The sequence below is a fragment of the Opisthocomus hoazin genome, chromosome 1 (assembly GCF_030867145.1).
Source record: "Opisthocomus hoazin isolate bOpiHoa1 chromosome 1, bOpiHoa1.hap1, whole genome shotgun sequence".
NCBI classification, from domain to species: domain Eukaryota; kingdom Metazoa; phylum Chordata; class Aves; order Opisthocomiformes; family Opisthocomidae; genus Opisthocomus; species Opisthocomus hoazin.
The window spans coordinates 148602605-148620116 of NC_134414.1; the positions used below are offsets into that span (position 1 = coordinate 148602605).

The 17512-nt window shown below is 41.7% G+C and overlaps 1 protein-coding gene across 1 annotated transcript in view; it reads right to left on the minus strand.

Moving 5' to 3' along the window:
* The window catches only part of CRACR2A (calcium release activated channel regulator 2A), a 62504-nt gene that overhangs the window by 41625 nt on the left and 3367 nt on the right, over positions 1-17512 (minus strand). The window contains exons 2-3 of the mRNA XM_075413160.1: positions 8696-8934; positions 2544-2655 (exon numbers count right to left, since the gene is read on the minus strand). Of these exons, the coding sequence (XP_075269275.1) occupies positions 2544-2655; positions 8696-8863 (280 nt within the window). The 5' untranslated portion in view covers positions 8864-8934. The remainder of the gene's footprint in view (positions 1-2543; positions 2656-8695; positions 8935-17512) is intronic.

Genomic DNA, 17512 nt, shown 5'->3' on the forward strand with positions numbered 1-17512 from the left:
CACTGGCACAGGTTCCCCAGGGAGCTTGCGGACTCTCCCTCTTTGGAGATATTCAAAAGCCATCTGAACATAGCCCTGGGCAACTGGCTTGAGGTAGCCCTGCTTGAGCAAGGGGGTTGGGACCAGATGACCTCCAGAGGTCCCTTCAACATCAACCATTCTGTGATTCTATGATGCAGATATTCCTGCCTATTGAATAGGCATCACATCATAGTCATGAGAGACTTTCATGAAAATCATGAGACTTTCTCAACAATTTTTCACTAGCCAACAACACATGATGTTACCTTGTATTTGCTGTAGTAAATGTTGAGAACACTATAGAAGAATTGGTTATAAGAAATAACCATGGACTGACAAATGAGTTGATTCCGTTTCAATTAAACATGAGGTTAAGCAAGAATAAGTATTACTGAAATCAACTGGTCTGAAGGGTTTAAGTAATTTTAAAAAGTGAAGCTTAAAACTATCTTAGAAAAAGGGTGTATATATATAGACAAGAGAGCCAAAAATACTGAGACCTGCAAAGAATACTAAAACAAACAGCTACAGGCTTTTTAGCTACATCCACAAAAAGAAAGGAAGAAAGAAGTACAGTAGTTGAACAGTGAGGATGCAGAAGTGAAATTGCCACATGAATAATCAATACACTCATGCTCAGTTGGGGAAGACCAGATACATTCCATAAAATTCTAAATGGACCAGCTATTTTATTTGAACATCTGCAAGTCAGGATTCTTAAGGAATCTAGGCAAAAGGGGTATTGTGATTTTCCGCAGAGGATCTTTGGTTATATTCTAAATTCTAGGACAGAAGTTACCAAAGACCCAAGAAAACAGAAATACTGTTGTGGTTTTATGGTTTTATCAACTCTATCTTGCATTTTTCCTCACAGCACCCAGCAGAGCATGTTGACAACAGAGACAATAGAATATGTTGCAAATAGAAGTTACAGTAAATTTCAGACTTGCCACCATTTCAAAATATGAACAGGATTCTCCCACACTAACTGGTGCAGTACAAGTTTTATCCAGACACTACACTTTCTCCATTCTCTAGTTTTCTAACGCAGCCTTTATCTACTACAGCTTCTGCTTCTACTAGGAACGCCAGCATCATTACCTAGCTAAATGTGTGACTACCTAGCCTGGATCCCTAGAAAATACCTGTCAAATCTTGTATAGGAGGCTAAAATGTAGCATGCTTTACACTGCCTGTCTGCATGTTTTATGTGAATCCTACACATAGGTGCTGTTGAAGGCAGCCTGTGTAGCCTGCTGCTTCCATGTCCTCTGTGTGTCTGCATGCGCGCCCGTGTGGGTGTCTCTGGGATACGCGTTTAACTTCGCTACCAGTTGAAACTGCAAACAGGAAAGCAGCGGCCACATCCGTCTGCGTCTCTGGACTGGGCTCCAGCAGCTGGGCAGGAGGAATTCCCAGGCTCTGGAGCTGCTGGAGATGGCAGCCACTTAGAACCTCCCTTAACAGAAAAGCAGACTACTTATGAAAATAATCTTCATTTAACTAAGAAATATGTATCATTTACTTATGAAAAGTAAAGCAGTACTACTTAATTATTTAAATAATGGCAATTTGCAGATTAAAGCATACTCTTTATTAAGATACTTGATCTAGCTCTAAAACGGGAGAGATGAGACATGAGAAAATTAAAATTTCGAATGATTGATGATTTGCAAACAAAAACAAAGGTCCTATTTGCTGGGCCTATACATAGTATTTAAATGGAGATTTAATGTTACAATTCACAAACAGAGAAGATTCAGTTTTCTAGAGAAAATGCTTAAACCTGATGCTTATAGTCAGCAGAGCTAAAATTTAAGGACAAAATTGATTCTGCGTACACAACCAAACACAGTCTCACTAACTAACATTGTCATCTTATCTGCAACCTCACAGCTGGGGAGAAAACAACCCTTTCGCGAAAACAGACAACATGACAGTAAAAGTGCTGTTGCAAAGCAGGCAGCCACAAAGCACTTATCAGCTCCCATCATGCAGTAATAATTATTGCCTCATCCTGTTTTGTTTTGAAACAAAGTAACATCACTTGAAGAATTAACTGTTGTAGAAAGCATTCTCACAGCTGTAAGGACAGAAGTATTAATGCATTTCCAACATTGCCTTACATAAATGTCAGAGATAATTATTTCTCAGGTCTTATAACCTGATATGAAATAAAACACAAGATTTTATGTTTCCCCCAATGGTAAATTTTCCAAGATTTGTTCATAGATCTACTCCATGGCTTAAACCAGGTGTAATTCAGATGGTTACATCATATGTCTCATATTGTGCTATGGCTTGCCATCTTAGACAGGAGAGAAAGACCCTAGAGCTCTTTATCTATTTATAGACGTAATTTGACCACTTCTTCATCTGCTACATATATCTGCTGTATCTAGGGAATAGTCTGGCTCCCTGTGTGCATCATTAAGTCTACTGTCAAGATAAAATGCTTCTTTATTGATGTGGAGTATAGAATATGAATAAAGCTCTATACAGGAGACATTTTCCAAACTCACTGAATCCTGTGGTGAACTCCTTTAGGGTAAGTGAGCCATTGCCATCAGCATCCAATGTAACAAAAACCTTTTCAAGCTCTTCCAGGGTAAGAGGTAACTCAGGATGCAGTCTCTGGAATGACAAAACATGCAGCAACTTAACCCAGTATGACAGGATGAGAAGACTAGATTCTGCGGAGCATCCTTAATACAGAAGGACAGGTCTGTCTGTTTCCCAGAGTGAAAATTCAAATACGTCACAGAGTAAAACAACACCAACTAAGGGAGATTTGCTCTTATGAGTTCATTATTTGCCTTTATGAATCCTTTACAACAAAGCAGTGAGAACAATGTCCTTGTGACACCGAGTCCAGTCACACAGGGAAGAGGCAGAACTTGAGGTGGAGTCTCAGCATCGTGGTGAAATGGCTCAATTATCTCGGTGAAATGCCTTGATTATCATGCAACTGGATAAACCTGCCAGCAGAACTGTACACCTAGGTCCTTCCACGTTACAATGGCACGCAAGAGACTCTCTGAACAAGAACATTACAGAGGGCATACTGTCCCAATTAAAGCTGCTTTAAAAATGTGTAAATAAATACATAAATCAAACAAAGCTAAGAAAGCTGCGCGGTCCAAGGAGCAAACCTGCTGCTCCTGTAACAAGTTAAATGTAGTTCATGACTGTCCACTTCTGAAATGCAGCATGTCACACCAAAAAAGACAAAACTTCATGAAATCAGCTCCATAAAATCACTTCGTTTCTCCTGAGAATCTAAAGACAGCCATAAAAGAAAAAAAAAATCTTTAAATCTGGCCCTAACGGTTTTACTGTAATTCTTTTAAGAGTATAGATAGATTTCCAGAAATAGGAGGAAAATGGAGTGGCAAACAACTACAGTAACAAGGATTTCCACTGGGAGACAGCACTACGAAGAGTAAAACCTTTCCTCAGCTTGGGAAGCAATGTAAATATACACTGATGAAGTCCTCCGCTTTATTAGTTAATATTTTAATCCCTTCCCTGAACTCCTATTGTATCTACAAGATATTAAAATTGCAAGCTAATAAGTGGATAAAGTTCATCAGGACAAAAGTGCTAATTTGTTCCACTGTGTGGAAAGAACGTGGGGCCAAAGAAAGTCTCTCCTGCAATCGAAGAACAACAGACCCCACTATTCAGTATCGCAGGCCACACAGCCAAGGCAAGAACTGGCTGAGTGCATTCACCAGAACCTCCCTGGCTGCGACAAAGGATTTAGGGTATACGTTATAAACCTGTATGAGTTGAGGGGAAGAGCAGTAAAAGGAATTCCAAGGTGATCTTCAGAAGAGAAAGTAATGGGGCTTCTAAAGCACAGAACTATCTGGAAGGGAGAGCTGTGGATGTTATCTACCTTGACTTCAGCAAGGCTTTCGACACAGTCTCCCATGATATCCTCCTGGGGAAGCTGAGGAAGTGTGGGCTGGATGAGTGGTCGGTGAAGTGGATAGAGAACTGGCTGAATGGCAGAACTCAGAGGGTTGTCATCAGCGGCGCTGAGTCTAGTTGGAGGCTGGTGACAAGTGGTGTCCCTCAGGGGTCAGTACTGGGCCCAGTCTTGTTTAACTTCTTCATCAACGACCTGGATGAAGAGTTAGAATGTACCCTCAGCAAGTTTGCTGACGACACCAAACTGGGAGGTGTGGTAGATACACCAGAAGGCTGTGCTGCCATTCAGCGTGACCTGGATAGGCTGGGGAGCTGGGCAGAGAGGAACCTGATGAGGTTCAACAAGGGCAAGTGCAGGGTCCTGCACCTGGGGAGGAACAACCTCATGCACCAGTACAGGCTTGGGGTGGACCTGCTGGAGAGCAGCTCTGCGGAGAGGGACCTGGGTGTCCTGGTGGACGACAGGTTGACTATGAGCCAGCAGTGTGCCCTGGCTGCCAAGGGGGCCAATGGGATCCTGGGTTGCATCAAGAAGAGTGTGGCCAGCAGGACAAGGGAGGTTCTCCTTCCCCTCTACACTGCCCTGGTGAGGCCTCATCTGGAGTACTGTGTCCAGTTCTGGGCTCCCCAGTTCAAGAAAGATGAGGAGCTACTGGAGAGAGTCCAGCGGAGGGCTACAAGGATGGTGAGGGGACTGGAGCATCTCCACTACGAGGAGAGGTTGAGGGAACTGGGCTTGTTCAGCCTGAAGAAGAGAAGGCTGCGAGGGGACCTTATAAATGCCTACAAATATCTGAAGGGTGGGTGTCAGGAGGATGGGGCCAAGCTCTTTTCAGTGGTGCCCAGTGACAGGACAAGGGGTAATGGGCACAAACTGAGGCACAGGAAGTTCCGTCTGAACATGAGGAGGAACTTCTTCTCTCTGAGGGTGACGGAGCACTGGAACAGGCTGCCCAGGGAGGTTGTGGAGTCTCCTTCTCTGGAGATATTCAAGACCCGCCTGGACAAGGTCCTGTGCAGCCTGCTGTAGGTGACCCTGCTTCGGCGGGGGGGTTGGACTAGATGACCCACAGAGGTCCCTTCCAACCCCTACTATTCTGTGATTCTGTGAATAGTCCCAAAGGGATTTCTGGGCAGGATTAATCGTGCATTGCTGCCTGCTTCCAAAAAACTAAGAGAACTTGATGTACAGTCAGTCTAAACAAGTTACTTCATCAGCGATACACCTGATTTATTATCAGTTTCTCACTTAAACACACCCATCTTCCCAAAGCTTTAGAATTTAATCTCTTAGATCTAAAGGGAAATTTCTTAAAATTAGCTTCTCTTGTAAAATTTTTACAGCCTACATGACAGTGATGAGAGAGGTGGTGCTTCAGACAAATCACTCTTCTTACACTCAGAAAAACAAACTGTACTCCTACCGCCAGATCTTCTGGACCTGCTGAAGGAGCGCTTCTTGAGAGCTAGCTGTCCTTTTCTGACCACGCCATAAGCACAGACCCACCAGCTATTCCACTACAACTACTTGTGGGTCTTGCTGAAAACCCGACTGATGAATACGTGCTTCTCCAACCACAGTTGGAGTGCCCTATTGCAGGGTTCAAATTCTGAACTGAATTATACTGATTTTGCAGTAGAAAACACCACAATTCCTTGCATTTTCTTGAAAAAAAATATGAAAATAGGAGATTTGAAAGAATGTACCAACATTTTGCTCCGTTCAATTCCCTGAGGATAGTTAACTGATTTTGATGAACTGGGGCCACACTTACTATTGTTACTGAGATTAAACTGATGTTTTCCTAACCTCTTGGCTTTATTTGAAAAAAAAAATTTTTTTTTTTTTTTGTTAGGAAAACAAAATGTTATTTCTGTTCTCATATGTGTGTTTTTGTTTCTTTGCTCATTTTGGGCTTACTGTAAAAAAAAACCTAGATCTTTTCAATATGAGGCGCTTAAAAATTAAAAAAAAAAAAAGAAAGAAAACTTATCCAAAGATACCACTGGAGTTTAAAGGGAAATTATCTGCACTTCCACCCAGTGTGCTCTGTGCTTTCATGACGTCCATGCTTACTTACCTGAAAATACAAGCTTCTACTCTGCTAAATAAAAAGACACAGGTCAAATACCTACAAGCAAGATCTTAACCCAACTCTGCTATATGCATCAAAACAACACATTTTGCAACGCTAATTCTTGTTATCCATGATAACCCGAAGGCTGAAAGTGCAAAGCTGTGGTTTCAAGTCTCAGGCAGAATCTGCTTTCTTGCAATTTCAGTAAACCTCTTGTTTGTCTGAAAGTTGAGCACATTTGATATTTTGAAATGGAATGAAAAATTCTGAACAACCAGTTTTAAGGTAATCTCAAAATAAACAGCATGATGTAATCAGGGAGGAGTAAACCTTTAATATAATTACTGTATTATAGACACATCAGAAAACTTTGTTTGCAAGATCTGTTCCACTGAAGTTAATTGTATTTTAGATACTTAGCACTTTTCAGATACTCAGTGCGCTCTGTTGAAAATCATGCCTCATATCACATGACTAAAGATTAAAAAACTTAATGTTAGCATCTTGTGTTTGAAGCAATGCTTCATTAACGGTAATTAGTACTGAACTAACACACAGCAGGATGCAAAATGATCAACATTTCATACCTTTTAAGGAAAAAAAAATGCTTTACTTTATTGATATGTGCTACAGAGAGCAAACATCACGAAAAGTGTAATCAAAATCAGCTGTACTGATTTCAAACTCATTTGCAATACAGGGATTCTAGCTAACTAGTCATTCTAATCAAGCATAACAAATAATTGCAATGGTATATGTCTAATGTACAGTTGTTCAGTATAAAACAGCATTATTTTGTATATTAATAAAATAATGGGTACCAAATCCATCAGAAAACATTGTAGGTTACTGTCACTGGTGTCCAAATAAATCTCTATTAATCCACTACTGAATTGCAAGGAAGACGGGACAGTGAGAAAGCTATCACTGGCTTCAAAGAATCAGGGTTTCTGAAGTGCTGGAATTAAGGTAAAAGACTTTGGTTTATAATTTTTATTCACTGTCACTAAATTACTTTAAAGCCAAATGGAGGAGATGGGTCTCACCCCAGTTTCTTGTCAACGGAAATGCATTGATTTCAGCTGAATTACTCTCGATTTACTGATGTGTTGAGTGGAATTAGGATAATACAGAACTTCAAAAGGTCTGTATTTGTAATATTATTTTTTATTTGATCAGCAGGAAATAAAAGTAAACAAAAAGAAACATCTTCTCAAGTGTTCTGAGCACCCTTACTTTGGTATTTAAATGAAACAGAACCAGACACAGACACACTGAAGCTGTCAGATATGGTAAACAAATACTCCTGATGAAATAGAGGAAATGTACTTTATCTGTTCTTTGCAACACTTTTACTACTGCCTCTTTTGCAACGTCTGTTTTAGAACCTGAAGTACAAATTTATCATCACTCTAAGCATAAAAGCTAGAATCAAACATAAACTTTTTTTTTACGTTCCTTGCAAAACCAGATATTAAAACTTTTTATATATGCATATATACACATATGGGTCTTCCACTATACGAAAATATATACCATTCAGTTTTTGGAAAGACAATAAAATTACAATCCATGAAATTCTCTGTGGGTCTGGATTTACCAAAATTATCCCTAACAACATATTTATTTGTTTGCAATCAGTTACTTCAGTGAGGTAATGCATATTGGTAAAGCCTACGGCACAGCAAGCATCTGCACTCCCATCTTTCCTCAACTTTGCAGAATTAGCACAGGTCATCACAAAACTCAGCAACACACAACTGCACAGAAAGCTCCTGAGAGCTAGTAATCTGAGCAATTTACTATGAGGTTTTCGCTTTTCCAACATACGTAGTTAAAAGTGTTCCACTTGCCTTTTCCTACATGCAGACACGTCTTTGTTTCTGAGGATATGGAAGTTTCTAAATTTTATATTCAATGCTTCCGCTCCCTAATTCTATTTCATCCATAAGTACTGAAGTAGAAATGGATTAACACAATGAAATTATGCTTTCACATCAAGCATGAGTACATGCTTGTTTTCTGCCACATACTGGTTCAAATCATCTTCTCATTTCTGCAACGAGCACCCAATCTCATTTTCAAAAGATTTTGTTACACAGTTGGTTCTTTTCATCAACATTTTCAGCAAATCTGATTTTGGCCCCTCCAACAATTTAAGAACAATTTGGTAAGATTATTGTGAACACCTAATAATGCTAAAACACTCTTGATCTCTACATCCTATACATATATGTGATCCAGCTGAGAGTTCACCTTTGTCTGGGAGGTGAAACCAAAGTGAAAGATTTTATTTACATAATTTGCTGAAAAAACAGAAGGATAGAAGTGGTGGACTGAATATATTCATGATGTTGTGGCAAATCGCAAAGTAATGATTTTACAAGAGTTTCAACTTTCTCAGTCAGAATGGAATTAAATTCCTGGGGCATTTTTAAAATGTCATTTACTTTGATTTTCCAATTTTTTATTGCTTTGTCTGTGGAAACAAATGTAAGCATTTTGTAGGACTTCAAAGAGATTTTTTTAAATCCCACACATTTCTTTTAAGTTATAAGGAGGGTGTTACAGTTTTTAACTCTAAATTAATCAGTCTCAACTCATTAAGGGCATTAGAAGCTTCTGTCATTGTGCATTTCACATAGCCGATTTTGTTTTACCTGCATGTCTTGACGAGTGATGAAGCCTTTGCCTTCCAGATCACAAATCTGAAAGAACTCGTGTGCTTTTCCCAACATAGTTAGTCCTGGGTCTTGTTCTCCAGTCCTGCTCCTCTCTGCGTCTCCTGGTGCCACAGGACTGGCACAGTCTTCTTGTATTCTGTCCATTGTCACAATCTCAGCACAGGAATATTTCGGGATGTTGCTATCCCATTTACGCACAAATCCTGATCTGAAACCTGTGCATGGAAGGTAAGGAAAAGAGCAAATCAGCCCCTCTTAATGAAGTTTTCCACAGTCTCTTAGCAACCATCTCTTTAATTTGGCACTAAAGTTTAGAAGAAGAAAAAGTTTTTTAGAGATGTGTACCCTTGATGGGCTGCACTAAAGACACTGCAAATGGGACGATGAATGAGGAGTGGGGAGTCTGAGGGAAGGAGAATACAAAACTATCTCTGAAAATGAATCTTTAAGCAAAATTGGCCACTTCAACAAGAAATTTAGACAAGACAATCAATTAATGTGAACAAGAAAATACAGGTAAAGTAATTTAAAGTCACTACAAGTATTCAACCGGTGTCCTTTTGACTCTGATCATCTTAATACCACATATCACAAATTGCATCCAGTGCTTTGGAATACAGTTCACATGACAGCTATAAAACGCTAGGTGATTGATGACTGATGGAACCTGATGGATCATGGTGTTTAAATCAATGAAGGAGAATTAAGAGAAAGATAACGGATTACAGAATCCTGAAACATTTCCTCAGATTCATCCTTACTCCTTAGGGGCTTTGGCTTTCACCTGTGAAGGAGAACTAACTGCTCGTGAACTTGGTGGGAAGACTTCACAAGTTAATCACATTCTGAAGAGACCCTGTGAAAATTTGGATTATACCCTGTGCATGAAAATACTTGTATATATTCATATCTGGCTATAATTTTATATTAAATTCTTTCTAGGATGTCAGACATAAATAGTTTTCCCTCTCCAAACCTGTACAACTGTACGACACCCACCACCAATACAGAAGGAGGAGACTTTCCCACAAGCCTATGGGCTCAGAGGCACTATTTGCTAATCACGGGTTGTCATGCCTCACCCGGTGTCTGTAAGACTCCCTGTATGATCTCAACTCATTATCACGCGGGTTAACCAGGTAGAGAAACAGTCTGTTTCTCTGAGGTAGTTACCAGGGCTCAGATGACATGCAACAACTTGACCTCGTATCTGCATCTTGAATATGTATTTCTGTTTTTCTAAATAGGTCTACCTAAAGTAGCCACAAATTAGTCTGATAATTTTTAACAGAGGGAAGTATTTTGAGATGCATTTGACTATTACAAAGGATCACAGCCTGATTCTGATCCTGCATGACTGGCACAGTCTGGAACAACTCCAGGAGAAGCGAGTGACAATTATTTGACTCCGAAAAACACCTTGTCGTCAGAGTACAGGCCTTGGCATTGCACGGATGTGACGGTAGAATCTGAGGAAACAAGAACTTTAGCTCGTCTACTCGGCTTCTTAAGGAGAAGAGGCTCTGATCACAGAAACAGAGCGACTCAGCCAGAGTCTGCGTTATTCTACGGTTGAGTTCAGACCTTTATACCTCTTCAAACACAGCATCTTCCAAGAACTCCTGAGATGGACAGATTGTCACGCCTGCAGCTTGCAGTGGCTCTCCACGACAAAGTGATTTCTCCAGCAGCTATGGGCCAGGCCGCTGCCCTTCCCATGTCACACGTACGCACAAAAGCACTGTGAACAGGCCATCGACTTCACACCAGGCCCGGACTTGGACGAGCAAATCACCCACTTCCTCGGAAACCACACAGCAAAAATCTCCCAACAGAGGCAACTTTTCCTCTCTTCCCCTTGCTCCCTTTTGCGACTCTGACCATCCCAGGGCTGCCGCTCAAATACTCACCAAAGCGGAAATAATTTTGGCTTAATGACCACAGAACTCCGCTGCCAAAACCCTTCCTGCAGCAGAGCTACGAGCTGCCGCTGGAGAAAAACCATCCCGAGAGAAGGCACAGGGCAGCTACATCCGACACCACCCCGCCTCGGGAAACGCCTTCTCAGAATGGGTCTCGCTCCGGTTTTACCGCAGGGCAGCGAGGGGTGATGCGCGAACCCCGGGACCTGCCGACCCGCCATCCCACCTGCCCCGCCGCCTGCAGTCAAACTGCCGGGCCCCGTCCCCTGCCGGGCCCCCCCGGGAACTCAACAGGGGTAGGAAATGGTGGCACAGGGGACACCGGTCAGACGTAATGAGGGGGCATTTGGCTCTTACAGCTGCAGGAACAGCTGTGCTCCTCTTGCGAGGAAAAATTTCTAGCTCAGAAAGTCCGACCAACCATCAGTAGCTGGGAGGATGTACAGGGGAAAAGATGGTTCCCTGACTGCCCCGGTTCTCAGCCCCTTTCCCGATGTTTCCAATATTAGTCTCAAAAGAAGTGTATGAGCTAGATGAATCTTTGCTCTGACTCTGTATAGCCACCCACAAGTGGATTAGATGCAAACGCCACTGCAAGCCACATTCCGACTACAGTGGCATAACAGTCTGGACAAGATTCTCCTTTCATACCGCTTGTACACACCTAAATTTCCCTTACTTCAATACAGCTCATTCTTGGCTGACACCAGTGTATGAGGCAATCAAAATCAGGCCATCAGTTTCAACTTTGCAGCGACACTAACTTAAAAACAGGTTTAAAAATACCAAAAATCAGTGGAGACAAGTGCAGCCTAAAGGTCTGACCCAGACTCCAAGCGTATGGGATGTAATGCATTTTTTTTTTCTTTTTCACATCTCAGCAATTTCTCAAAAGTCCCCAGCTGCAGCAACAGGCCAAGCTAACCATGACAGTAGTGCCTGTGGTTTCTGCACAGTTCATCAGACTTCCTTAAGAAAAAAAAAAACAACCATGCAAGTAATAGATAGTCAATTGTATGTGAAGGAATAGAAATATGAAAACAGATTTTAAATGATGGAACAAAAAGGCACTGCATACAACTTGATAAAGCTGTTTACATTAGGCAAACAGTACAGGTATGATTCAGAAAACGTCACTGTGCTTTCTAAATACTTCCATACCACAAAATGAAATTACGTGCATCACAGGAGCCTCACCTTCTTACAAGCTGCCCCACCTTTCATACACATCATAAAAACTTGCTACACAGCAAGCACCTTGAATATAGCAGAAAATGAAATGAGAGCGCACACTAAAATTCTTGATCCTTATGGCAGCTTCCAAAGCTGGTACAGTTCATCATAATTCCTAGAGTGTCCTGATACTTTGCAAATGCTGGTAATAAGATGAAAGATTAAAACTGCAATTTGCCCCACATTACTGGATCAGCAATATAATTATTCCAAGGCCAGTTTTAAATAACGTAGGTAGTTCCATTCACTCACTCATCTCCTTCACCAATCAAATGGTTTACAAATTCAAAAGACTATTCTGTTCTATTAACAGCCTTGATTTCCATTCTTTTAGCTACAAACACTTCACTATGCAAAACAGGTCATATCATGAGCTGATGCAAACAAGCACAGCTTCAAATAATACTAAACAAGGATGTGGGCTTTATGAGGCTTTTACAGGTGATTAATCGTGAGGTATTTTTACACTGCTCTGCAAAAGGCAGATCACTGATGATAGTATTTCAAATGACATTGTTATCATGATTTTCCTGTCAGGTCTACTGTAACTCACCAAACTCCTAGAGGTACAGAACACTGTTGATCCACAGGTTTCATAAGTCATAACTTGTGACAACCCCACTCTCCCTAACTGCAGTAGTTAAAAACTTTAAAAGCTGTTTTACCTGCATTAATGTCTCTGAGTTTCTAGTTTCAGTAAAATATTTTTTTAGCATCTGTGTTTAGGCACAAACTTTCTGCATCACACTTCACAAATCATCAGCAGAAAAGTGTAATAAGCTTACTTAACACTGAGGTCACCACAGATTTATGCGAAATACTCTTATGAGAGATAACATTTATGTTTTACAAATACTGGAAAATAAAAATTAGATTGCATGCTTTTGGTACCAGATATGTACAACCAAATTATTGTTAACACACACTGCAGCTGTTCTGTATTACGTCCGACACGTGAACAGGGACCTCTTCAGAACTAACTTCATGTCAGAGTTTGTTGTCTATTAGCATTATGTTGAAAAGCTTCTCAAGCTGCTAAAATGTACCACCACAATTATTTTAAGTTGGCAGAAGCCTGCTGAAAGAAGTCATTCTGCTCCCTACCACTGTGCCCTGCCCTTGGACAAGTGATCATCCAGTTAGACAGTGAACCCTGATGTAGAATCCTTTCGATTTGATCTGGAAAGTTCTAGTTTCTTTAGCTCAGTTAAGGCCAAGTGGTCCATCAAGGAAATACATCAGAGAAAAATCAAGAATTAAAAAAAGCAGGACCTACAACAGAACAATGGGACTGCTAAGGCCAAAGAGAGCACAATAACCATCCTCAAGCACATAGAAGTTTTGTAGATAGAGGACTGGAGAAAAATACTCTTTGTGCACATAACGGAATACACAAGAAGTAACACATTTGTGCTGCAACATCACAGACAAGCTGGACATGAAAAAAACATGCAATGATAAAGAAAGCAGAGCGCTGAACCACTGACTGCAAAGGTAGTGCAACTGTCATCATGGAAGACCAGACCAAACACAAATCTGCGAATAATGGTATAGGTCATCATTGCTTGAGAAAGATTAATAGGTCAGCGGACCTCAATGTTACTTTTACCCATTTTTTAAAGATTTGATGACCATTCAAGGTAAAAAATCACGTCCCACACTTAAAACAACTAACAGAGATGCAAAGTTGTGCGCCCAAAAAAAATCTTTTTTTTTTTTTTCCTCTATTATGACTATGACAATTACTCTTTAAGCTCTTATGGAGGCATTATTTGGTCATCCCCAGGGCTCAGCTTTGGGTCCAGTCTTTAACATCTTTATCAATGATCTGGATGAGGGGATTGAGTGCTCCCTCAGTAAGTTTGCAGATGACACCAAGTTGGGTGGGAGTGTTGATCTGCTTGAGGGTAGGAAGGCTCTGCAGAGGGATCTGGACAGACTGGATCGATGGGCCAAGGCCAACTGTATGAGGTTCAACAAGGCCAAGTGCCAGGTCCTGCACTTGGGTCACAACAACCCCACACAACGCTACAGGCCTGGGGAAGAGTGGCTGGAAAGCTGCCTGGAGGAAAAGGACCTGAGGGTACTGGTCGACAGCCAGCTGAACATGAGCCAGCAGCGGCCCAGGCGGCCAAGCAAGCCAACGGCATCCTGGCTTGTATCAGGAATGGTGTGGCCAGCAGGAGTAGGGAGGTGATCTTGCCCCTGTACTTGGCACTGGTGAGGCTGCACCTTGAGTGCTGTGTTCAGTGTTGGGCCCCTCACTACAAGAAGGACATTGAGGTGCTTGAGTGTGTCCAGAGAAGGGCAATGAGGCTGGTGACGGATCTAGAGAACAAGTCCTGTGAGGAGCGGCTGAGGGAGTTGGGGCTGTTTAGTTTGGAGAAGAGGAGGCTGAGGGAGGACCTTATTGCTCTCTACAGCTACCTGACAGGAGGTTGTAGTGAGGCGGGTGTTGGTGTCTTCTCCCAAGTACCTAGTGATAGGATAAGAGGCAATGGCCTCATGTTGCGTCAGGGGAGGTTTATGTTGGATATTAGGAAAAATTTCTTGACTGAAAGAGTGGTCAGGTGTTGGAACAGGCTGCCCAGGGAAGTGGTGGAGTCACCATATCTGGAGGTGTTCAAAAAAGGTGTATATATGGCACTTCAGGACATGGTTTAGCAGGCATGGTGGTGTTGGGTTGACGGTTGGACTTGATGATCTTCGAGGTCTTTTCCAACCTTAATGATTCTATGATTCTATGATTATAAAGCCTGACCTAATCATATGAACACCTGGACTAAACTAGAAGAAAAATGGGGACTTTCATTCCTCCAACTTTGTCTTTTCAGGTAAAAATATGCAAGTCTCATGCTTTTGCTTCTGAAAGGCACTGAAGTGTGTCACAAAAGCCTCTTTTCTTCCACACAGCCTGAATTCACTGGCTAGGTAACTCCTCTCATGATGCACACTATCTCTCATGATTCTTCATCTTAGGAGACAGTGCACCATGGGGCGGGTGTGGGGAGTTTAGCTGTGGAGGGAGAGATCTGAGGCAGGTCAGAGTTCCTATAAGGGACCATGACAGAATAGTCTGAAAGAAATGTGTCAAGAAAATAATTTCAGGGGAGCAGCAAAGGCAGACAACAAAGGAATCCTGCATCCACTGGCCTAAAAAAGGGAAAAATTTAAATTGTGCAGAAATTCCTTTCCTGTGAGGAGATTTGTGTGGGAGAACCAAATTCTGTTTACGGTCAGTCTTAATAGAAACTCTCCAACCAGCCCTGACTGTAGCTTTTAAAGATTAGGATCACCTACTTTGATACTCGGCATGCAAGCTCAAAGCTTCATTTATACCACAGCAAGTTTTTAGATTTCCATAAAATTACTTCCAATTTATTTCAAGGTAAAGGAGACAAGCAGAAACCAAGGAGGGAAAAGACCTGAGAAAAGATTATGTGGGTTATAAATCTATTGTAATTATATGAATGAAATTCCTCGTTTTCGGAAGATGACTGGTTAAGGAAAAAACCATACCTAAAAATAAAGGAGGAAAAAACCCCAGGCCGTAGAATAGAAGCACAGTCTCCACAATATCAACTGGGAAACAGCAGAAACACCAGAAAAGATGCTTAAAGTGACACCATTAATGACTCCAGAACAGGCTACCAAAGTCTTTGGAGAGAGACCACTCATTCCTCACTCGGCTTTTGTCCCTACATGCAGCCACAAATCCAAATATTGGAAAAACACCAAACTACATCGCTTCTCTACACAATGATGCAGGAGCCCAACTCTCTGACTGGTGATCACAGAATGGCTTGGGCTGGAAGGACCTTAAAGATCATCCAATTCCAACCTCCCTGCCACAGGCAGGGACACCTTCCACTTGACCAGGTTGGCCAAAGCCCCATCCAGCCTGGCCCTGAACACTGCCAGGGAGGGGGCATCCACACTTTCTCTGGGCAACCTGTGCCAGTGCCTCACCACCCTCACAGTAAAAAATTTCTTCCTTATATCTAATCTAAATCTACCCTCTTTCAGTTTGAAGCTACTATCCCTTGTCCCATCACTCCGTGCCGTTGTCAAAAGTCCCTCTCCAGCTTTCTTGTAGCCCCCCCTTCAGGTACTGGAAGGCTGCTATAAGGTCTCCCCAGCGCCTTCTCTTCTCCAGGCTGAACAGCCCCAACTCTCTCAGCCTGTATCATTTCCTCATTAAACTTTTTTTTTTAACATCGTCATCCAAGCAACTAGTTTCCACTGGGTTTGTAAGAAAATTTGCCTCTCCCAAAGGCTAGCTTCCCACACAGATGAAGAAGAAAATCACCTACCTGGCTTCTCGCTGGCCTCTATAGAAATAACAAACAAAACTATCCATGTGTCTAAATTCAGATGTCCAGAGGTAACAGAGGTAAGCAAAGGAACCAGCCAGATTCATTTATTCGCCATCCCACTCCTTCAATATGGAAACACTAATGAAAAATTACTAATGTGCAAGCAACAACAATCACAGAACCTCTCACTTTCCTTCCAGCACTATCTTCTCTGTTTTTTATTGCCTAAATATTAGCAGTTCTTAGGGATCCATACTGAAAAGGCAGGGTGAAGTTAAATGGACCTGCTTAGTACTGCTAGGCTCCTTGAGAAGTAAAGCTTCTCCAAGTAGTTAGGACTTCAGTGGAAATGCATCTTTTTCTCTTGCTTCATTGCTTTGGATGCTTCCTTTTTAACATGTTTAAGAAATGAAAAGCTAAGAACTGTCCAGAAATGCAAACTTCTTATAAAAAGACACCTAATTTAGGGGCAACAATCATCATGGAAATCCCTGTTGGATCACCAGGGCTGGGAGAGCACCCTGCCTGTAGTCTCTGCATGCTTCAACAACCCACGCTCTCCTTCTCTCCCTTCATCTGCTCCTCCTGCCTTATTCAAGGACACGGTCTCCAAGAAGACCTGTTCTCCCTCCCTCTTGTTCCTTGCCTGCCTCCTGGTTGCAAGAATCTTGAGTCTTCAAGAAACCATTGACCTACATAACACCTGAGCAGGATGGTGACAGAAGTGTGTATGTGTATCTAGGTGTGTGTTTTCCCCACAAATTCTGTCTGTATCTCTCTAACTTACCAATAAACCCTTGCTGCATACAAGTACAATTTGGCCAGTTATGTATTTTTGGGCAACAACTCTGGCTAACATTTGTGGCTGCAGCATTAGGTTTTATAAATGTTTGCACGTAAACTGTAGTGACGCAGTTCTAGAACTTGTATCAGAACTATTACAGAACTAAAGGGAACTATTTCACCATTATTTTGACTTCTTTCCAAAATATAAAATGTTTGTTCAGAGAAGTAAAACCTATCGTTAAGAAGGAGCACCTTACAACATATGCAACACATTCCAAGAATGGTGAAGTCAAAACCAAGCTGACTCCATCTGACTGCATGATTTATTGTGTTGTCCCAAGCACTGAAATGAAATGCAAATAACTATATTAATAACAGCATTATATTAGTAAATGGTGTAACCTGTAACATGATGTTCTGGTAACAGGTACTGCCAATTCATATGACCCGTTCCATTTGTGGACAAATTATTTGCACTGGAAACAGACCGAACCCCCCCCCCCCCCCCCCCCCGAAGTAAAGGCCCGGATAAGTAA